At 40.4% G+C, this 19848-nt stretch overlaps 1 protein-coding gene across 2 annotated transcripts in view; it reads right to left on the reverse strand.

Moving 5' to 3' along the window:
- The window catches only part of Samd12 (sterile alpha motif domain containing 12), a 465719-nt gene that overhangs the window by 253986 nt on the left and 191885 nt on the right, over positions 1-19848 (reverse strand). For both annotated transcript variants that reach the window (XM_004661374.2, XM_045143829.1), the window contains exon 3: positions 18901-19030. In XM_004661374.2, the coding sequence (XP_004661431.1) occupies positions 18901-19030 (130 nt within the window). The remainder of the gene's footprint in view (positions 1-18900; positions 19031-19848) is intronic.

Below are 19848 nucleotides of genomic sequence, written 5' to 3' on the forward strand. Positions count from 1 at the left end.
GAAAGGAAGGGAGGCTTCAAGTTCAGCGCTAAGACTATCAATGGAAGAATGAACTACTGCACCCAATAAACACTATTAAATGCCTATTTTATGCCATGCACCAGGTTGATACAGCTATGCAGTAGCTCATATCTGACTTACCTCCACCCTGGAAAAAGATAGATTCAAGACTGGCAGGAGGGAAAAACATCACCAAAGTAACTTTAATATATCATGTGTTAAGTGTTACAAAGTGTTACAAAATTCATCACAATAGCTGTTATTGGTCCAATGCATACAATGTAAAGAAACTCTCTGAGAGAGGTCCAGGAAAGGGGGCATGTGTCTGAGTCTATTCTCTAGTCCCCTAAGTCAAGGATGAGTGGTCTGAGCTGGGTATGGTAGTCCATATCTATAACTTTATCACTCAGGGGGCTGAGGTGGGAGGATTGAAACTTCAAGGATAGTGTAGCTCCAAAATGAAACCTTGTCTCAAAAAAGAAAAAAAAAATGTACTGGAGAGATGGATTAGTGGTTAAGACACTAGCTGGCAAAGTAAAGGGACCCAGGTTTGATTCCCTAGTACCCACATAAAACCAGATGCACAAGGTGGCATATGCATTTGGAGTTAGTTTGCAGTGGATAGGAAGCCCTGGTGCACTCTTTTTCTTTCTCAATTAAATAAGCAAAATATTTAATAAAGGAAGAAAATAACGAAAGCAGTTTGCTGTGATTTTAGGATGGGATGAGAAGGGGTAGAAGGAATGGCTTCAGACTTAAATTTTTTTTTTTTGTTCATTTTTATTTATTTATTTGAGAGTGACAGAGAGAGGGAGAGAGAAAGAGACAGATATATAGGGAGAATGGGTGCATCAGGGCCTCCAGCCACTGCAAATGAACTCCAGATGTGTGCACTTCCTTGTGCATCTGGCTAACGTGGGTTTAGGGGAACTAAGCCTTGAAACGGGGTCCTTAGGCCTCACAGGCAAGCGCTTAACCGCTAAGCCATCTCTCCAGCCCTGGCTTCATACTTTTTATGTGGGGATGGAACTCCAGTACTCCAACTTGAATAGTGAACATTTTGTATCCTGAGCCATCTCCCCAGCCCCTGGGATAACTTTTTTTTTTTCTTTTCTCAGAAGGAAAATAACAACTGCATTTGTACTTGTAGCAATTTTTATCAGTGTGACAACATAGTTGAGAAAATAACTTACAGGAAGGGGGATTTACTTTGGCTCATGGTATCAAAGATTTCAGTCCAAGTATACTTGGCTCCTTTGCAGCTAGGACATAGATGGGAAGACAGAACATCATGACTGGATCAACTCAAGGCAGACAAGAGCAGAAATGGGCCTGAACAAGATCTATCCTTTGAAATCATACCCCAGGATGAGAAGAGAGCTCAGTTAGTAAACTGTTTGCCTGGAAAGCATGAGGATCTGAGTTGGATCTGAAAACCTATGCCAAAAGTGCCAGGCCTGGTGGCGCACACCAGCAGTACCACTTCTGGAAAGGTGGATCTCTGGGGCTTTCCTGCTAGCTAGTCTCCCTTAATAGATGAGCTTCAGGCCAATGAGAGATCCTTTCCCCAAAGTCAAGAGTGTTCCTGAGGATGACCTCTGAGGCTGTCCTGTGGCCTCCACATATCCCATGCACACACATGTACCCATACACACAGTAACATGCACAAAAGACCTATCTTCTAGCGACCCACTCAGCTATGAACTTGAACTTTTCAGTGGGTCCATCCAAGTTAGCACCCTCATGATTCAATGATTTCTCAATAGGGGCAACAGGAACCAAGTCTACAACACATGAAATTTTATTGTATTTTATTTTAGAGAGACAGAGAAACAGAGACAGAGACAGAGGGAGAGACAGACAGAGAGAGAGAGAGAGAGAGAGACAGAGACAGAGACAGAGACAGAGAGCAAAAGAGAATGGATATTCAGCCAAGGCCTTCAGCTGCTGCGCATGAACTCCAGATGCGTGCGCCCCCTTGTGCTCATGTGCAATATTGCGCCCTTTGCCACTGTGCATCTGGCTTACTTGGGACCTGGAAATTCAAACAGGAGTTCCTAGGCTTTGCAGACAAGCACCTTAGTCATAAAGCCATTTCTCCAGCCCAACACATAAGACTTTTTGGGAATATTTCATAGCCAAACTATCACATACTCATAGACAAACATAGAAATGCAGGTTTATGTATACATATGTGTGCCCAAATGTACATTTACATCAGTCTTTGCTACTTGTAAAGTGCTTTGTGTCACACAAACCTTCAGAGTTCATACAAGTGCAGATCACCAGTATGCATAGCTAATCCCAAGTTTATAAGATAAACAGTGCCATATACATATTTCAGAGAAAAGGAAATCAGGTTCAGAATAGTTACATGTACTTGGTCAAGCTCACAAACAATGCACAATCAATGTAATGGACTGCATTTCAGACCTCCACAGTTCATTCTTCTATTAGTATTCATAACTATCAAAAATGTGAGGCTTGTCAAGATTATTCTAACAGTATCATCACCCTAATGCTAATATAGTAATTGAAAAAATATCTTCAATGAAAATCTCAAATCTGAACAGAGTGCTCTAAGATGCTGCTGGCCAATGCCTTAAAGACAGCCACATTTCGTCAAGACAGCTCAATAGGATCTTAAATATTAACTCCCCTCTTATATGTAGGCCTCAGTACCTTCCATTAATAACATACTGCATCAGGATCATCAGCATTAATGATGTCACCCTGAGGAAGACAGTCATCGTTTCACTTAGCTGAGTACTTCTAAATCATTAATGTCGAGCACCCCATCCCCACAGTAAAGTGCAGTTACAGAAATTCTGTTCATGTAGCCAGAGGTTCTAGAAGGATGAGAACTCTGACTTTAATGGGAATGGAGCAGATGGTATATTAAATTTTTCAAACAGAAAATAGGAGCAAGACTAAAGGCAGTCTGTTTCCGATGATACAATCTCACTCCAGAACTGCCACCAATCATACAAAACCCAAATTAATCAGACCTATTAATTAACATAGCCATTAGGGAAAAAAAAATGGGACTGAATAGAAACAACCTGAAAACAAGTAGGGGCAGCTCAAAACACAGCACGATTAACTGACAATTCCTCTGCAAGGAGAGAAAACCCAGCACCTAGAACATAAGTAAAGTTCACAGACTTTTGGTTACATCTGTTGTAGCATCATGTGACATTCTCATGGAGGCCACAGTAGTGAAATAAAAAGAAGAAAAAGAAGAAACTGGATGTAGTGGGAGAGGAGGAAGCAGATGAAAGTCCACCATAAAACCTCCATTCTGCTCCTTGAAATGAGGATGAGCATCTTAGGACTTTTCATTAAGATAGGTCTCCCATTCTCCCTCAGCAATGTGACCCAGGTTTGCACATTTTCTGGTAACCCTAGTTGTGTGCTCTTCTACAAATCAGTGCTGGCTGGGACTCTGCTCTTGTGAAAACAAATAGGAGGTGGGAGGCGGTTTCTTCAGTCTGACTTTGCAGAACCAGGGATGCCCTGCTTTTTATTCTAACAAGGCAGCTACAATCTATCTCTATTAGAACAGTGTTTGGTGCATGGTGGTGCTCATTAAATGCTTATCAATTAATTTAGAGCAATAATGGCAATGATATGTAATTTTACTGATCCCCCTACAATACGCCTGGCACCATTCTAAGTTATTTTCAAGCTTATACTAGAAGTCCTGTTGGTGGTGAATGTCTGCTCCTCTACATAATTTGAGCAGTCACTGAACCTTCAGCTTTTCTTCCTCCACATGCAATAGCATTCAAGGTTATTCCTCAACACTCAGTTCTAGGCACTGAATGAGGTACAAGGGGGCATCTGTTTATAAGCTAATCTCTGTTCCTGCACACAGAAAGCTTCATGGTAGTTTGAATGTCTGTTCCCCATAGACGCTGGTGTTTTATTGCAGTTTGCTTCCAGCATCCTGAATAATCCTGGGGCCCAGGCCAAAGGCGTGTTTGGGGGTGATCTGGTTTCCAGCTCAGAGGTATGCCACAAGATTTGAACTTTGCCTGGGTACCAGCTCTCCTTGTTGCTCTTTGGTTTTTGTATGCTTTTGTGTGCTGGTACTGGTTTCTATTTGCTGTGGTCTTCTCTCTGCTTGCTCCTGGTGGTCGTTTCTCTGCTTTGATGTATGGAAACAGCTTTCTCCACTACTGACGGAACCTCCCCCTGGATCTGTAAGCTTGAAAGAGATTCCTTCCTCCTCTAAACCATACCTGGTTTGGATGTTCATGCCAGCAGCCTGACTGACTACAACAGTTTCCAAGAGACAAGTGTCATTTTGGAAGATGGCAGAGGGGTTGTGAAGCAGGGCCACTCCAGAGTGAACCTACCCCTTCTGTTCTAAATAAAAACAGCCCAAGTGGTGACAACTGGAAAATATTATCAACAACAGCAGATGAATCCCACCTTTGGAAAATCAGTAAGTGTCCTTATTGTAGTAGCAGTTTCCTTATGCTGCAGGAAGCATAAGGTGAAAATGGGAAACTAAGAACAGTGTGGTTTTAAAAAGCAAAATTTATTACAGTTTTAAGTCTTGGGAGAGTTCAGTGCTAAAATGGCCTACTAAAGTGGTAGTGAGGGTAGCTTTCAATTTAAAAAATAGTTAAAATTCAAAAGTGGCAGTCGTATGTCATTAGAAAAATATACTTTGCAGTTAAAATTATCTGTGAAATCTAAAAGTCCTGTGTGTACTGATGTGGACTCAGATAGGCAGAATCACAAGAGAACTTCTTTTGTAGTGATAATCACCTACCTTTGCAAGAGTGCTTTGGTAACTATTCTTTTCAGAGAAAAAAGGTTAAAATAGACTTATAAACTAAGTCTTATAAATAACTGTATCACAGCTAAAGGGATATTAAATCTGTATCTATCATCCATCTTGAATATGTGTTATTATAGTCAGGAAAGAAATATAATATTAAATTAAAACTTGTACAATCAGCTGATATGATATGCCCACAGCAACATACAAGAGTCAGTGTCAATGTCAAAAAACACAGCGGTCTTTGGTACCGTGTGGCACTTGAACTTGAGCCATTTTACTCAGTGTAAAGTGGTATTTTATTGAGGACTTCTTTGCATTTCCATCAGAGTTTCGGTTGCTGAGCGTATTCTCATATGCTGTTTGCCAAATCGCTATCTTTTTTGTGAAGGCATCCTTTACAGAGTACCACTGAGTTATCCAAATGTTCTTTGCTCTGCATGTAAGCCCTTTTATGATGAACCATTTTTTAAATTAATTTTTTAAGTTAGCATGTAAAGTAGGCGGGTTTCATCATGGTACTTCCATGCTGCATGTCACTGTACTTTCCTCTTACTCCTTTCCCCAGTGCCCTCCCTCAACCCCTCACCCCTTCTTGCTGGTCTACGTCCTCCCCAAATAGACCCCATTCTGCTTTCATGTTACATGAGTTACATTGTAAGTAATTTTAAAAATAGAAATACTCTCTTCGTGTCTGTTACTCGGCATTTTTACTTGTTGACGGATTCTTAGAACAGCTTTAACTTTGGTAAAGACTCATTTATCAATTTCTTTCAAGTATATGCTTTGGGGGACTTGTCTAGTGATTCTTCATGTAATGTCAAGGTTGGAAGGGCTTTCTCTTCCATTTTCTTACAGAAATTTTATAGCTGTAAGTTTTAAATATAGGTCTATGATTCATTTCACATTAAGTGTAAAGTAAGAGGAGAAGCTTATTTATCCAATTGTTCTAGTACCATTTCTTGAAAAAAACAACAATTTTGGGGCTGGGGCAATGGCTCATTTGGTAAAGTGCTCGTGATTCAACCAGAGTTCAGATTCTTAGCATTCAAGTAAATGCAAAATGGTGGTACATGCCTCTAGTCCCAGCACTCAGTAGGGAGAGAGGCTGACTTCCAGAGACATGCTAGCTAGCTAGACTAGCAGAATTGGTGCGCTCCTAGTTCAATGAGAAACCCTATTTCACACCTCTGTCCTCCACAAACATGGGTACAGGTGTGTATGTCCACGCACACATACCTATGAGCTTCTATCTGTCTGTCTGTCTGTCTGTCTGTCTATCTATCTATCTATCTATCTATCTATCTATCTATCTATCTATCTATCTATCTATCATCACACATACATAATGCATATACACAATACACACACGAAAGAAAAAAAAATCTTTCATTGGATTTCTTTGGTGTCAGTTTTGAAAATCCCTTGACTACCTATGTGGGTGTTTTTCTAGAACTTCTCTTCTGTCCTATTGATCCATTCTTTTTTCTAGTACTATATTCTTTGCCCTAGCTATTATACTTTTCAATAAGTCTTGAAATGAGGTGAGCAAGTCCTCTAAAGTTTGTTATTCTTCTAAGTTGTTTTCATTATTGTTGCTCCATTGCATTCCCACACATATTTTTAACCAGTGTATTCATGTCTTTAAAGAATCTGCTGGGATTTTAAGACTGGTGGAGATAAACATCACCCCTGGGAGAACAGGATTTTAATGTCGACTCTTTGAATATACAAAGGTTGTATATCTCACCATTGATTTTGATTTCCCATTTCTCTTAGCAATATTTTGCTGTTTTCTGGGTAGTCTTGTATACACATACATACATATATATATATATGGAGAGAGAGAGATATTTTTCTTTTTATATATTAACCTTGTGTTCTGTATGTTTACTAAATTCAATTATTAGTTATTGTAGGATTTTTCCCTTAGTTTATTTGTCTCCTTGGTGTCTCTTAGGAATTTTCTAAATAAAGATGTCACCAGTGAAATAATAATTTAGCTTCCTTTATAGACCTGACACATGCCTTTAATTCCTTTGCTTGCTTTTCCAGTCTTCAGTACACATTTAATAAAAGGGAGGAAGGCAGATGTCCTTGCTTTGTTCAGGGTTAAAGATGAGAAATAGTTTTTTTTTTAACCACTGGGGATAATATTAGCTGTTAGTTTATCTTCGATTACTTTTATCAGGAAATTTTCTCTGTAGTTTGAGAATTTTTTTCAGGAATAAGTGTTGAATTTTGTCATTTTTTTCTTCATGTGTTGAGAAGAAACGTAGGGTTGGAAAGATGGCTCAGCAGTTAAAGGGGCTCATCTGCAAGCTTAATGGCCTAGATTTGATTCCCCAGTATCCATTTAAAGCCAGATGTATAAAGTGTTGCATGCATCTGGAGTTAGTTTGCAGGAGCAAGGGGCCCTGGAGCACATGCTCCCTCTCTGCTTGCAAATAAATAATATTAAAAAAAGAAGTGTATTATGCTTGGATAAAGTATCATACAAATGTTAACTGGGTCCAGTTGATTGATAAAGAAGACCATGTCTTCTATATCCTTACTAATTTCCTCCTTGTTTGAATTATGAAGAAAGGAAAGTATTACTGACATTTATAACTATAGCAGTGAATTTTATCGCTATTGAATTCTATCAGTGTCTGGCTCTTGTATTTTGATATTCTATTGCAAGGTATACACAGCTTTAGGATTCTTATGTCTTCTTGGACATTTAACACTGTATCAATCTACAATGCCCCTTCTTAACCTTCTTCCTCTTCCTTGTTCTATACTTCATACAGTTCCCAAAGCCTTCTTCTGACTGTGCTGTTTCTTTGTATTTCATGTGTGTCTTTCTGTAGAGAACATACAGAGGGTTCTCCTCGCATTATGGTAAGCTCTTCTAATTAGTATGTTGACTCTTGAAAGTAATTATTATTACAACTGGATGAAAATCTGCCATTGTTATATTTTTACTTTTCTTTCTCTTCTGCTTTTTTGAGCTTAACCAAGCACTTTGTACAACTTCATTTTGTCAGCCCATCTGTTAAGAACTCATTTATATTTCCTTTTCAAACAACCTTTTTTTTTTTTTTTTCCCCAAGGTAGGGTCTCACCGTAGCCCAGGTTGACCTGGAATTCACTCTGCATTCTCAGAGTGGCCTTGAGCTCACAGCCATCCTCCTACTATGACTCCCAAGTGCTGTGATTAAAAGCATGTGCCACCACGCCCAGCTTCTATATTTCCTTTTCAAACAGCCTTTTGTGGTTGTCCAAGAGGTACTATGTTCTTGACAGCCTACGCCCCCCTTTGAGGGACACTAGTCTAGCTCACAGGGAGTTCGGGCACCCTCTGCATACTGCCCCTGCACTCCTCTCCATCTCTCTTCACACGGCTGCTGCTCACCTCATTTGCATGCACTCAAAATCAAGTTATTGGTGTTATCACTTAAACAGTTACTTTCAGATCAGTTATTGAGGGAATGAAGTCATTTATTTTACCTTCATTTATTCCTTTTTGGACATTCTCTCTTCCTTTTCATCAGCCTAAGCGTCTGACCTTTATCATTTAACTTCTGTATAAAGTTCTTAGATATTTCTTGCAGGCCAGTTTGCCTGAACAAATGGTTTCAGTTTCTACTTTGGAAAGTCTTGAATTTTCCTACCCTTCTGAAGGATAATTGTCCTCCAGAATTGGCATTTTTTTCCCTTTCAATTTCTTTAAAAAATTTTATTTTACTTATGCTTGAGAGATTTCTGATGGGAAATTTCCTTGAGTTCTTGCCATCTTCCTCTGCTGGTAAGGTGTTTGTCTTTAAAATCTTGCTTCTTTCAAGAGTTTACCTTGTCCTTTTGTGGGGGGAGGGAAGAAGGAGTACTTTAAATATGATATACTTAAGTGTGGTTGGTTTGACATTTATATTCCCTGATGTTCTCTGTATTCTTTGGATATGTGGCTTAATATATGTCATTAACTGTGGAAAGTACTTGGTCATTAAACTACTTTTTCCTCTTTCTTTTCTTTTTACAAATTATTATATTAAATATATTATTTTAAAATCATTATTGTATTTGACTACTTATGTTTTCCATCATTTTGAGACAGTTTTAAGTTATGCTTTTTTAAATTTAATTAATTAATTAATTATTATTATTTTTGTTTTGGATTTTGAAGGTAGGGTCTCACTCTAGCCCAGGCTGACCTGGAATTCACTAGGTAATCTCAGGGTAGCCTCGAACTCACGGTGATCCTCCTATCTCTGCCTCCCAAATGCTGGGATTAAAGGCATGCTACCACCACACGTGGCTTTAAGTTATGCATTTTGAATAATTTGTGAAAAGTCCATTTCATAAAAGCTACTAAGTGTACGAGCATAAACTTGTTCATAATATTTTATACTATGAAAACAATATTTGCGTAATTAATTCATCATGTCATAATTAGATATTATCCTTAAATATCTATAGAAAATTAAGCAATATGCTATATTCTTCATATTACTTCTTGTTTAGTCTAGTTAGACACATCAATTTGATTGATCTTTTCAAAGATGTATACATCATTGTAAGTGCTCTATTACATTTATATTTTCAGTTTTATTGGTTTTAGCTATTAAATTTATTACCTTGGAATTAGTATGTTCTTTCCTTCCTATTTATCTGATGAAACTACTTCATTGACATAGTATCTTTTTAGTGTAGGTATATCTAATGCTATGAATTTCCTCTAAGTTCTGCTAGGGCTGTGACATACATCTGTTTGAATAAAATGTGTCTATTATCATTAGATTCCAAGTACTTTCTAATTTCTCTCCTATGATTTTCTTCTTTGCCTTCATAATCACTTGATATATTTTAAGTTTCTAACTATTGAAAATTTCTTAGTATCTTTTTAATGATTTCTAAATTAATTTTTTTTATCACAAAATAAACACACTTCAAATTTCAGTTTCTTTTGAAATTCATTTATCAATGGCCTGGTATATAGTATATTAAGTTGAATCATTCTTATGAACTTGAAAAGAGAATGCTCTCTGAAGTTGTTGGGTGTAGTGTATTAATTAGTAATATTAAAGAAATGAATGAAACGAAAGTAAATAGGTTGGTCAACAGAAAGTAAGCCAAAAGAAGGGAAGAAGCTACTGTAGCTAGACTTGAGAGCATGGATGTAAACAAGGAAAAAAGAAAGACACATCTAGAGGATACAGCAGATATTTGGCTAATGCAAAGCCAGAAAAGGTTGTTTGCAGAAGGAAGTAAGGGATGTCTTTTGCAAGTAGAGAAGCAAGAAGAATATAGATAAGGTAGAGGCTAAAAAGTTTTAGGGAAACCTCATAAGACAGACTCCTCAATAAACTAGAAGGAAGGACATTTATAAAGATAAAAAAGGAACTCAGGAGGAAGCATTTGGAGATACCCAACTAACAGTCTATGATATAAAAGAATTGGAGACATATTGTTGTCCTACTTAAGACTGAAGAAAGAATATGTGAAGGAGCCAGTCCATCTATGGATTTGTTCAGCAAGAGTTGTTTATCTAGGAACCTACATAGGACTGGGGTTGTTTCAGTTAAATTTCACCATGAAGTTGGTAATATTTATAAACTTTTCAAATATCCAAATAATATAACAAGTGTAACCACAGAGCCTATCCTTTTTGCTTGTTTGTTTACATTTTTATGTGTGTGTGTGTGTGTGTGGTATGCATGCAGGTATGTGTGTATATATGTGTATGGTCACACGTATGCATTTGAATGTGAATGGAACTATGCTATCCACCTCTTTTTAAAACAAGGTTTCTCACTGGCTTGGAGGGTCACCAATTAAGCTAGACTGTCACCAGTGAGCTCTAGATATCTGCCTGTCTCTACCTCCCTAGCAGTGGGAATATAAGTATAAGCCACCATGCATTACATACATGAGGGTGTTGCGGATCAAACTTAGAACAGCAGGATATGAAAGGTAATGCAAATGAGACCTAATGAAGGTTTTCTGTAGCAAGTTGTATCTAAACTCTAGGAAGAAAGAAGCCTGGGGTTATTCAGATGAAGTGGTAGCTTGAGAACAGTAGAATGGGTGTGGTATGCAATAGCCCTTAAAGCAGCTTCACATTTCCACATCCTCAGAGTGAATAAAGGAGTGAATACAGGAGTGAATAAAGGAAATAAGCTCCATAATCACTATGACCTGTAAACACAAAGGTCCTCCATCATTTAAAATTACAAAACTTGGGGCTGGAGCGGTGGCTTAGCAGTTAAGCACCTGCACATAAGCCAGATGCACAAGGTGGTGCACGCATCTGGAGTTCGTCTGCAGTGGGCTGGAGGCCCTGGTGTGCCCATTCTCTCTCTGCCTCTTTCTCTTTCTGTCTGTCTGTTGCTCTCAAATAAATAAATAAAAATAAAAATAAATCAAATTATTAAACTCACTTCTGGAAGTGCTCAAGCCAACACTGGCGGGCTACCCAGCAGGGATGTTGGGAAGGAGGAGCAGGGAGCGATCTTGGTGAATTAATGGAGACACATTCATCCCCACTCTGCCTCATCCCTGATGGAGGGACTACCCTGACAGATGATCCTGGGCTTTCTCCTGCCCTCCACATGGCATTTGCTTAGCCCAGCCATATGCATGGGGCCTGTGTGCCTTATATAATCTGCTTTGGCCATAAAATGATTGCTAGTGATGGAATGCTTGACTTAGTCTAAACACTTATAATAAATGACATTTGTTAAAAAGTTTTTTTCAGGAACAAAGGAACTATTTTGATGCCAGTTTTTCTTAGCTCCTGGGTTTCTTATGGAAACAGAGTTTTGAAAATATTTTTTATTCATTTGTTTGAGGGAGGGAGAGACAGCAATAGAGGAAGAGACAGATAGAGAGAATGGACATTCCAGGACCTTTAGCAACTACAAACAAACTCCAGAAGCATGCGCCAACATGTGCATATGGCTTTTGTGGGTACTGGGGAATCAAACTTGGGTTGTTAGGCTTTTCAGGCAAGTGCCTTAACCACTAAATCATCTCTTCAGCCCTATAAATGTTTTTGTGTATTTATTTGCAAGCAGAGAGAGACAGATAGAAAGAGAGAGAGAGAGAGAGAGAGAGAGAGAGAGAGAGAGAGAGAGAGAGAGGAGAGAGACAGAGAGAATAGGCATGCCAGGACCTCTAGCCACTATAAATGAACTTCAGATCCATGTGCCATTTTGTGCATCTGGTTTTATGTGGAACTGGGGAATCCGATTCAGGTGGATCGTTAGATTTTGGAGTCAAGCGCCATAACCACTCAGCATCTCTCCGGCTCTTGAAACAGATTTTTAAATTGACCTCATAGGAAGGCCTTGAAAGTCCTTCCTAACACTGAGAAATCTATTATATAAACGTTCAAATCAAGAAACCTAAATTCAGTACTCTCAAATTAAGAATGCCAAAAAAGCTAAAAGGGAGGTAATAAGTAAAATGTTAGTAAGCTTTCTATTAAAAAGGGTTAAGATGAAGAAGAATGCTGTTATTGGAAAATTAACTTAGAAGAAATAATACCCTAATGGTGTCAGCAACTTTATTATGTAGATATAAAGCAATGCTTGAAGCTCCATTCAAAGTACATAGCAGTTCACACAAAAGAGAAATGGAACCAGATTCAAAGCTCTGGGAAAGTAGAACACAGTGTCCAGAGGGAAGTGCAGTGAAGATGAGAAAATGTGTGGATGAGGCACCATGGTAGTTAAATCCACCCACATTTTATCTGCTTATTCTGGAATCTACTAAGAAGTATTCTCACAGCAGCATCACATACAGTAATTATTTTACTTCTTTGGACACTTGTTAACTACAAACTCCATTGGTCTCTAATGGGAACTCTAACCATAATAAAAGACAACTGCAGAAGGATAAAAAGGTGGAAAACCTGAGGAAAAAAAAAAAAAATCAGCACTGAACAGAACAATGCCAGATAATGCAGAGAGTCACATTCCAAAGATTTGAAAAAGACAAAGTGGTTTCTCTTTATGCAATAGTACAAGCAGAGCTGCCAAATTTCAGGGTCCTGTCTCTCAGCGGAATACTTTTAAAGGGGAAAAAGGTATAAATGGGTAATGGCTGAAGCTTTAAAAAAAAAAAAGGATGAGTAGCATTCATCTATTTTGTGGGAGACCATTTAGAAATAGAAAAAAAAATCAATATGGAGTATTTGCAGGGGATACTCAAAAGATAACTGTGCTGACATCTAAAGGACACCCATTGTTGTTTCATGAAGGAGACCCAAGGAAACCCTTTATACATGCATTCACGGTAGCTTTGAAAGATATTTTATATTCTGGGAAGTTCTGAGTGCTTTACCCATGAAAATAAGCCTTTAAAGTTGGCAGGAGAAAGAGCCCTTCACAGATGCAAGGTTTGAAGCCAACGGAGTTGAGGCAACTTAGCAACCACCATAGGCAGAAATGCTCAGCGCAGCCAGGGTCTGAAATCTCCTCCAACCTGAAAAGATTCTTAACTGTACATAAAAGAGAATCTGCAAGTTGCCCATGAGCTTACACCTGGTCCCAGAAGTGCCGTCTCATCAGCATGCCAGGCCGGGTCTCCACAGGCCAGGGGAGAAAAGCAAGCACACACATGCAGGTGAATTCCCTCCCTTCAGACCCAATCTGATGACTTCAGTCTGTCTATCCCGGTGTCTCCCTGGCGTTCTAGGCATCTCCTAAGCATGCTTCTGTGGTATTAACAGAAGCAACCTCTCACGTCGGTCACAAAATAGCAGGTGCCTTCTAAACACAACAAAATTATCAGAAATCCTAATAGGAAATGTAAAAGAAAGCTGTGAAACCCTGGTGAGTTAAAACATATCTTTTAGAGTTTTGTAGCAGCTGAAGGAAAAACCTGTTTAGAATTTGATGTCCTTCCAACAAGGTCATAAGGAAAATGATAATACAGTGGAGCTATTTGTAAAAATACAGACGCAAAAAATTCAAAACATCCAGGTCCAAGAGTAATTTTCTACAAAAGGTTAAAATCAGGGTGGGAATAATGGCATACACCTCTAATCCCTAAAGGCATAGACAGAGGCAGAGGCAGGGGAACTGCTCTAAGTTTGCGGTCAGCCTTGTTTACAAGCAGTGAACTTCAGACAAACCAGTACAACTGTTACTGAGACCTTGTGAAAACAATACAAAACAAAACAGGTCAACATTATGGCCCTCATACAAAAGGGAACATATGTGTAAGATTTTTATTTAACTCATCAATGAGGTAACTCATAAAATGGTACAACTAGCTCCAGAGAGAATCCAAAGAGCACACACAGTTAATGGCTAGAAAGGCTACAATCAATGGCCATTCACTTGAGAGGCAAAGGTAGATTTTCCATGTGGTTAGGGAAGTCAGGGAAAGCTTCGTGAGCATTTACATGTAAATGGTAAACATTTTGTTGTATACAAATTCTCCCTTTCCCACAAGAGACACGGTCATAGAGGAAGTACTGGGTGCCTATATATGCCATGATTTCTTCCTTAAGCATCCATGCCTATGACAGAGTTTAATTGGCACATTGGGCACAGTAAGAGATTAGCGAAAAATAACTAAAGACAGAAAAATTGCAGCAATACACTATAATGAAAGTGGGGTGAAGTTGGCCTCACTCCCAAAGCACAGAACTTTCTATTAAACAATTTCAGACCACAGTTGATAATGAGCAATGAAAACCACAGTACTCAAAGCTGCACATAAAGTGTACTGCCGTCATTTATCCACACCTTACAGCTGTAAAATCTCCCCCACGATCAGCATTAGATGGCGACAGACACAGACGGTGAGGCATAATGTTTTACAGAAACAGTGTTTTCCCCACATGGGTCCCTGGTTACCCTATTGACTTGTTCCTCAGACCCAGTGACTGGTAGATGCTCCATAAATACTGGCAAAATAGATGACCGTCTCCTCCGTCAGGGCAAAGTTCAGCCCTCTTACATGCGTCATCCATGTAACCTCTTCCCAATGACTCTTTAAGATAAACTTTATTCTCATTCTACGGACAGAAACTCACTTGGGTGATATTATCCAGCAATTCAGCTTTAAATTTGGGGTAAAAAAATGGGGAGGATTTAACTCAGTCCTATGAGCAAGAAACCCACCTCATTCTTTTCTCCCTCTCTCCACTTAACATATATTCTTTTTCTTTATTGCCAGTGGACCAGTTGCCCAGAAATCAAGGGATGTTTATGTTAGCCTGACATGCTTCCTCAGGGGTTGTGGAATGGGGTATCTCTGCTTTAAGAACGATAAACAGCACCATTCAGCAGATCGAAGGTGATAAGAGACAAGCAGGCAAGCTCATCTGTAGCCTTGCCCATTAGTACTGGCTATTGATCAGCCCAGGCTGCTTTGTGTCATTGGCGCTCCTTTCCTGGTTTTTGGGATCCCAGAGCTGGATGAATACAGCACTGCTATGCTTGGGTCTTTGTTTTCACAGAAATCAGGAGGGCACCGAGGAAGGCTGCAGCAGTGCACACCTGCAGCGTGCTTCCTGCCACGTGGCCTGGCTTTACAGGGGCACGGTGAGGCAGGTTCTGCTGTCATCTCGTGTCCACAGGCGAAGGCAGCTTCACGAAAGTCACACGGCGATGCTGTCATGCTGGGCCTCTGTCTGCACCCTGCAATGGCTCTCCTGCCCTCTCTCCAAGCTACTGTATCGTCTACATAGGCTACTGAAGTTTCTGCAGTCATCACACCTTATTATATTAGGTAGTTTGAAACTGAAATGTCCCCGATAGCCCTGTGGTTGTGTGATGAAGCCTCATGACTCACTCTGTCCTCGGTTGGTGGTGATGCTGGAGGTGGAGCATGCTGGAGGTGGTGTGTCATTGAGGGTGGACCCTGGTGTTTCTTAGCCAATCTCTAAGTCCAGTACTTGAACTACATCCACCCAGATATGAACCAACTTCCTTCCTTTCCTCCCATACATTGTTTTTGGTCAGGTGCTTGCCCTAATGAGAAGATAACTAAAACATATAATAATTATAATTATTACTATTGTATTATTATTTTCTTTGTTGAGATAGGACCTTGTGCACCCCCCAGGATGCCTTCAAACTCACTATGTAGTCAAGGATGACTCTGAACTTCTCATTCTCCTGCCTCTCTACCTCTGGAGTGGGGTTACGGGTTCTCAGTGTATGCAGCCCTGGGGGCCATCTCATCTCGGGCTGTATGTAAGCACTTTAGCAAATGAACTATATCCCCACCTCATTTATTTATTTCTTTTACAAAACACTTTTCCTTGGTTATCATTACAGCCTTCAATCGCTTCCTGTATCACACTGCTGGTGACCACAGACTGGAGCAAGTCCTGGAAGCTATTTTTTCGGACACTTGGGACTTGGGATGATTTAGGTACTTTAATTCACCCTCAGAAAAGTAGAGGCCAGAAAACAAGGGAAGAGAGTGGTCTCTTGAGGTTTCCAACAGGTGAATGTCAAAAAGATGTGGAGCAAATGTTAATCTGAAAGCATTCGCTCTGTTCCCTAAGTCCCCAAATAATTCCCTGCTTTCTTTGCTTTCCAGAAAATAGCCTGCCCTTCGCAGGGAATCAGGTGTTGTTTTCTACTGTTCAGATGTGGGCCGACATGAACGACAGCACAGTTCTGCAAGTAGAAGGTGTCTACACATGGTTATATTCAGTGATTACCTACAGGAGAGTTAGTTTCCACAACTCTTGGAGACTGATATTACTGTCCTTAATATGGGATGAGGAAGTGAGGTTGAGTAGTGCCCATGTGCATAAAAGCACTGTGGGGTATCTATGCACCAGAGGTAATGGTGCAATCCAAGGGCACCACCCAAAGCACTGAGCACACCTCATTCCCCTGCCTCATTGTACTTAGCAGAGAACTTTGGCAAAATGGTACTTTTTACTCCATGAGGATTAAAGCATGAGATCTTTCCATTGGAGGGGTGCTGCTCACCCTCCTCAAGCCATTTTGTACTTTATTTGTCCCTCAAGGGCACTTACTAATTCCCACCCTTAACAGAAGATAAGACCACTTTCAAATAAGACAGTGAAAAGGCCCTGCCACCAATACCAGACAGGCATCAAGGAAGATTATCTGATGAAGATAACTGCTGCCAGGCCAATGGCTCCAAACTGACTTGCTGGATCAACAGATTGACACGGGCTTGTCTTCCATTCTCAAGGGGTGATTGTGCTAATGAGACACAATGGTTAAAAATGAAATCTAGACACTTGGAGTCTAAGCTATGCCCCCAAGGTCTTCAGAATTCCAGAGATTTCATCCCAATGGGCCATTAGCTATAGCTGAGAAGAGGGAAAAAGTACAAAAAAAAAAAAAAAAAAGGACAGCTTTTTAGTTATAATTTTACTCTTGTTAACTCAGCATGAGCTACGCCCGGGTGTGTTCTTTGGGTTGAGACATTCACTTGGTTAGCAGAAATCTAAAATCATCAAGCTCAGCCTTTTTAAAATGTTGAGTGCTAGAAACCCCTTTTCATATCAATTTTGTATATGTGTGTGTGTGTAATGGTGAATATGTATGTTTGGATAGGTATGGGTACACATGTGTGCTTGTGTGTGAATGCCCATGTGTGAATCCTCATGTAGAGGACAGAGGTCATCTTTCCTCTTATGTTACTTCTCCACCTTATTTTCATGAGACATCGTCTCTCACCAAGCTGGGAACTCATTGATTCAGCTAGACAAGGTGGCTAGCATCTCCCCAGGAGTTTTCTGTCTCCATTTTCTCAGTGCCGAGACTGCAGGTGTGCGTTATCATGCCGATCATTTTATGTGGGTGCCATGTCTTCATGCTCATACAGACAGCACTTTACCCCCAGCCCCTAAATCAAGTCTCCTACATGAATGAAGGGTAAGATGCCCATAAAGAGAACTCTTTTGGGTAACATATCCTTTTCAGTTTAAAGCACATCCCTTAACCCTTTGGCAGCCAAGGTCACCCTTGAACACACTTGGAGAACCACGAGCCAAGGCTTGCTCTGGCGAGGTGAATTCAGACTATGTATCTGCAGGGTTAAAAACTCAACCACTAAAGGAAAAAACTTCTGCTACCTCGCCCCTTTTCAAAGTAATAGAGTGACTGAAATGAGAAAGACTAGAATTTCTCAAAGAAGAAAGTAGGCTTAGAAAGAAGCTTGGTGTCCACCCATCCCACTGTGTCAGCTTTCTACTGGAGGGTCATTTTTTTTCCTCTTAGCAAAGGAAAGCTCTGGGTCAGTCTCCAAATTCTCAGGAAGATTCCTTCCAGAAGCCTACTGGGTGGTGCTCCTCAGTTCTGTCTTTCATTTTGTGGCTTGTGAAGGACAGGGAAGAGGGGAGAGCTACCTGCATGCAGGTGGGTTCCTGGGATAGACGGGGTGGGGAAATATTTCTCTTAACTGCAGTGGTTTCCACGGAGAGCATATCTGTGTACTCTCACTCGTGCCGGCCCCAGCAGCAGACAGGGCAGTAGAGGCTTTTGGGTTCAGCCTATTGCCCTGTTTCTTGTTCTATGCGTGGAATGCTCTAATATCTCTGACCAACATAGAGTCTGAATTTGTGCCTTAATGTTTTCTTCTTGGGACCCGTAAATATTACTATACTTCAAAAATTTGGAAGACCTCTGAGTGGGGACACAAGAGGATGGCGCTTAGCGAAGTGTATGGTTGATAGGAAGATGGGAATGGCAGGGAAAGTGGCTTTAGCCATCAACTCTTTCACATGTAAGCTGCTTAACTAGTAATAGAAAAGACTCTCCAGTGTAGAAACTTTCCTACTTACACAATCCCCAATAGTGATCCTATAACAAGCAGATGATAGACACTTCATCTTTTCTTTTCTCTAAGATGGATATGTTTTTGTTTTCTGCAGGATTCCCCCATCTTCACCGTAAGTTCACATTTGCATCAGAGACTCAAACATCCCATCGCCTCATGTTGCCCTTTTGTTTGTCATATACCACAGCCCACGTGGGTCTGGAGCGCGTCATCTGTGTTAGAGCACACCCGTGTAGGACACTGCAGTAGGTGGAACCCGTTTCACATAAGCATACGGGAAAGGCCATGATGGTGGGAGGGTTTGGAAAGGGGGACAATGGCTCAGAGGTTGCATACTTTACCAGTTATGTCATGTTGTTTGAATGACTCACTGTAGATCTGATACTGATTTGGACAATGTTTCTTCAACCACTTGCACACATCCTGCTGGGTCCACAGAGCCACTGGTTTTGACAGCTTCACTGCAGCTGACTGCAAAGGAAGACGGAAAGAAGGTCTGTTAATGCTGGCCCAGCCTGGAAAGGCACTAGTGTTCAAAGTCCTAGAGAGTGCTAAGGACTAGAGTCGGCTTCCCCTAAAGATAAATACTGGCTCTCATTTTCCTCTTAACCTGTGCAGGCCTGCTCAGTATTGCTAAAACATATAAAGGCAAGGTGCAGCAGGAAAAGGCCATGAAAATTATATCTATTCTGGAGCCATCGTCTCTACTGGGAGAAACTCCAGCAGCGCTTTCTACTAAATATTCTAACAACAAGATAATGGGATGCTAAGCAAGTAATTAAAAATTAAGGGTAAAATAGTTGCCCTCAAGTACCTTTCTCTGTATTCCAAGAAGATGTCTATCACTCCTCTCTGACATCCCTGGTACCCAATACAGCACTGGCCCCAGCAGGTGCGAATAATTATTTCCATGACAGAATTTTATAGAATGAGCTCCCTGCATACTAAAAAGTGTGAGTCTGCCCGGGGGTGGGGGTGTGGGGGCTCCGGACTTAGGGTGGCCATGTAAAGCCTAGGAACATTTGTTATGCCACAGTGGGGAAGCCGAAAGTCAATTCCGCCAGCATGTGGGGAATGGTAATAAGATAATGGGGGGTAGTTAGGCTTTATATAGAAGTCGGCTAGTCACAGCCTGTGATTGTTCACTGCGTCTCTTAGGAAAGTGTCCATACGACAGAAAACAAAATTAAAATCCAGGGGAGTGAAAGGCCTAGACTTTGATACGTGGTGAACTGCAAATACATTTATTAATAGGCATCAGCTCTGTGAGCTCCCTCATGGATTTCAGG

The sequence above is a fragment of the Jaculus jaculus genome, chromosome 2 (assembly GCF_020740685.1).
Source record: "Jaculus jaculus isolate mJacJac1 chromosome 2, mJacJac1.mat.Y.cur, whole genome shotgun sequence".
In the NCBI taxonomy this organism is placed as follows: domain Eukaryota; kingdom Metazoa; phylum Chordata; class Mammalia; order Rodentia; family Dipodidae; genus Jaculus; species Jaculus jaculus.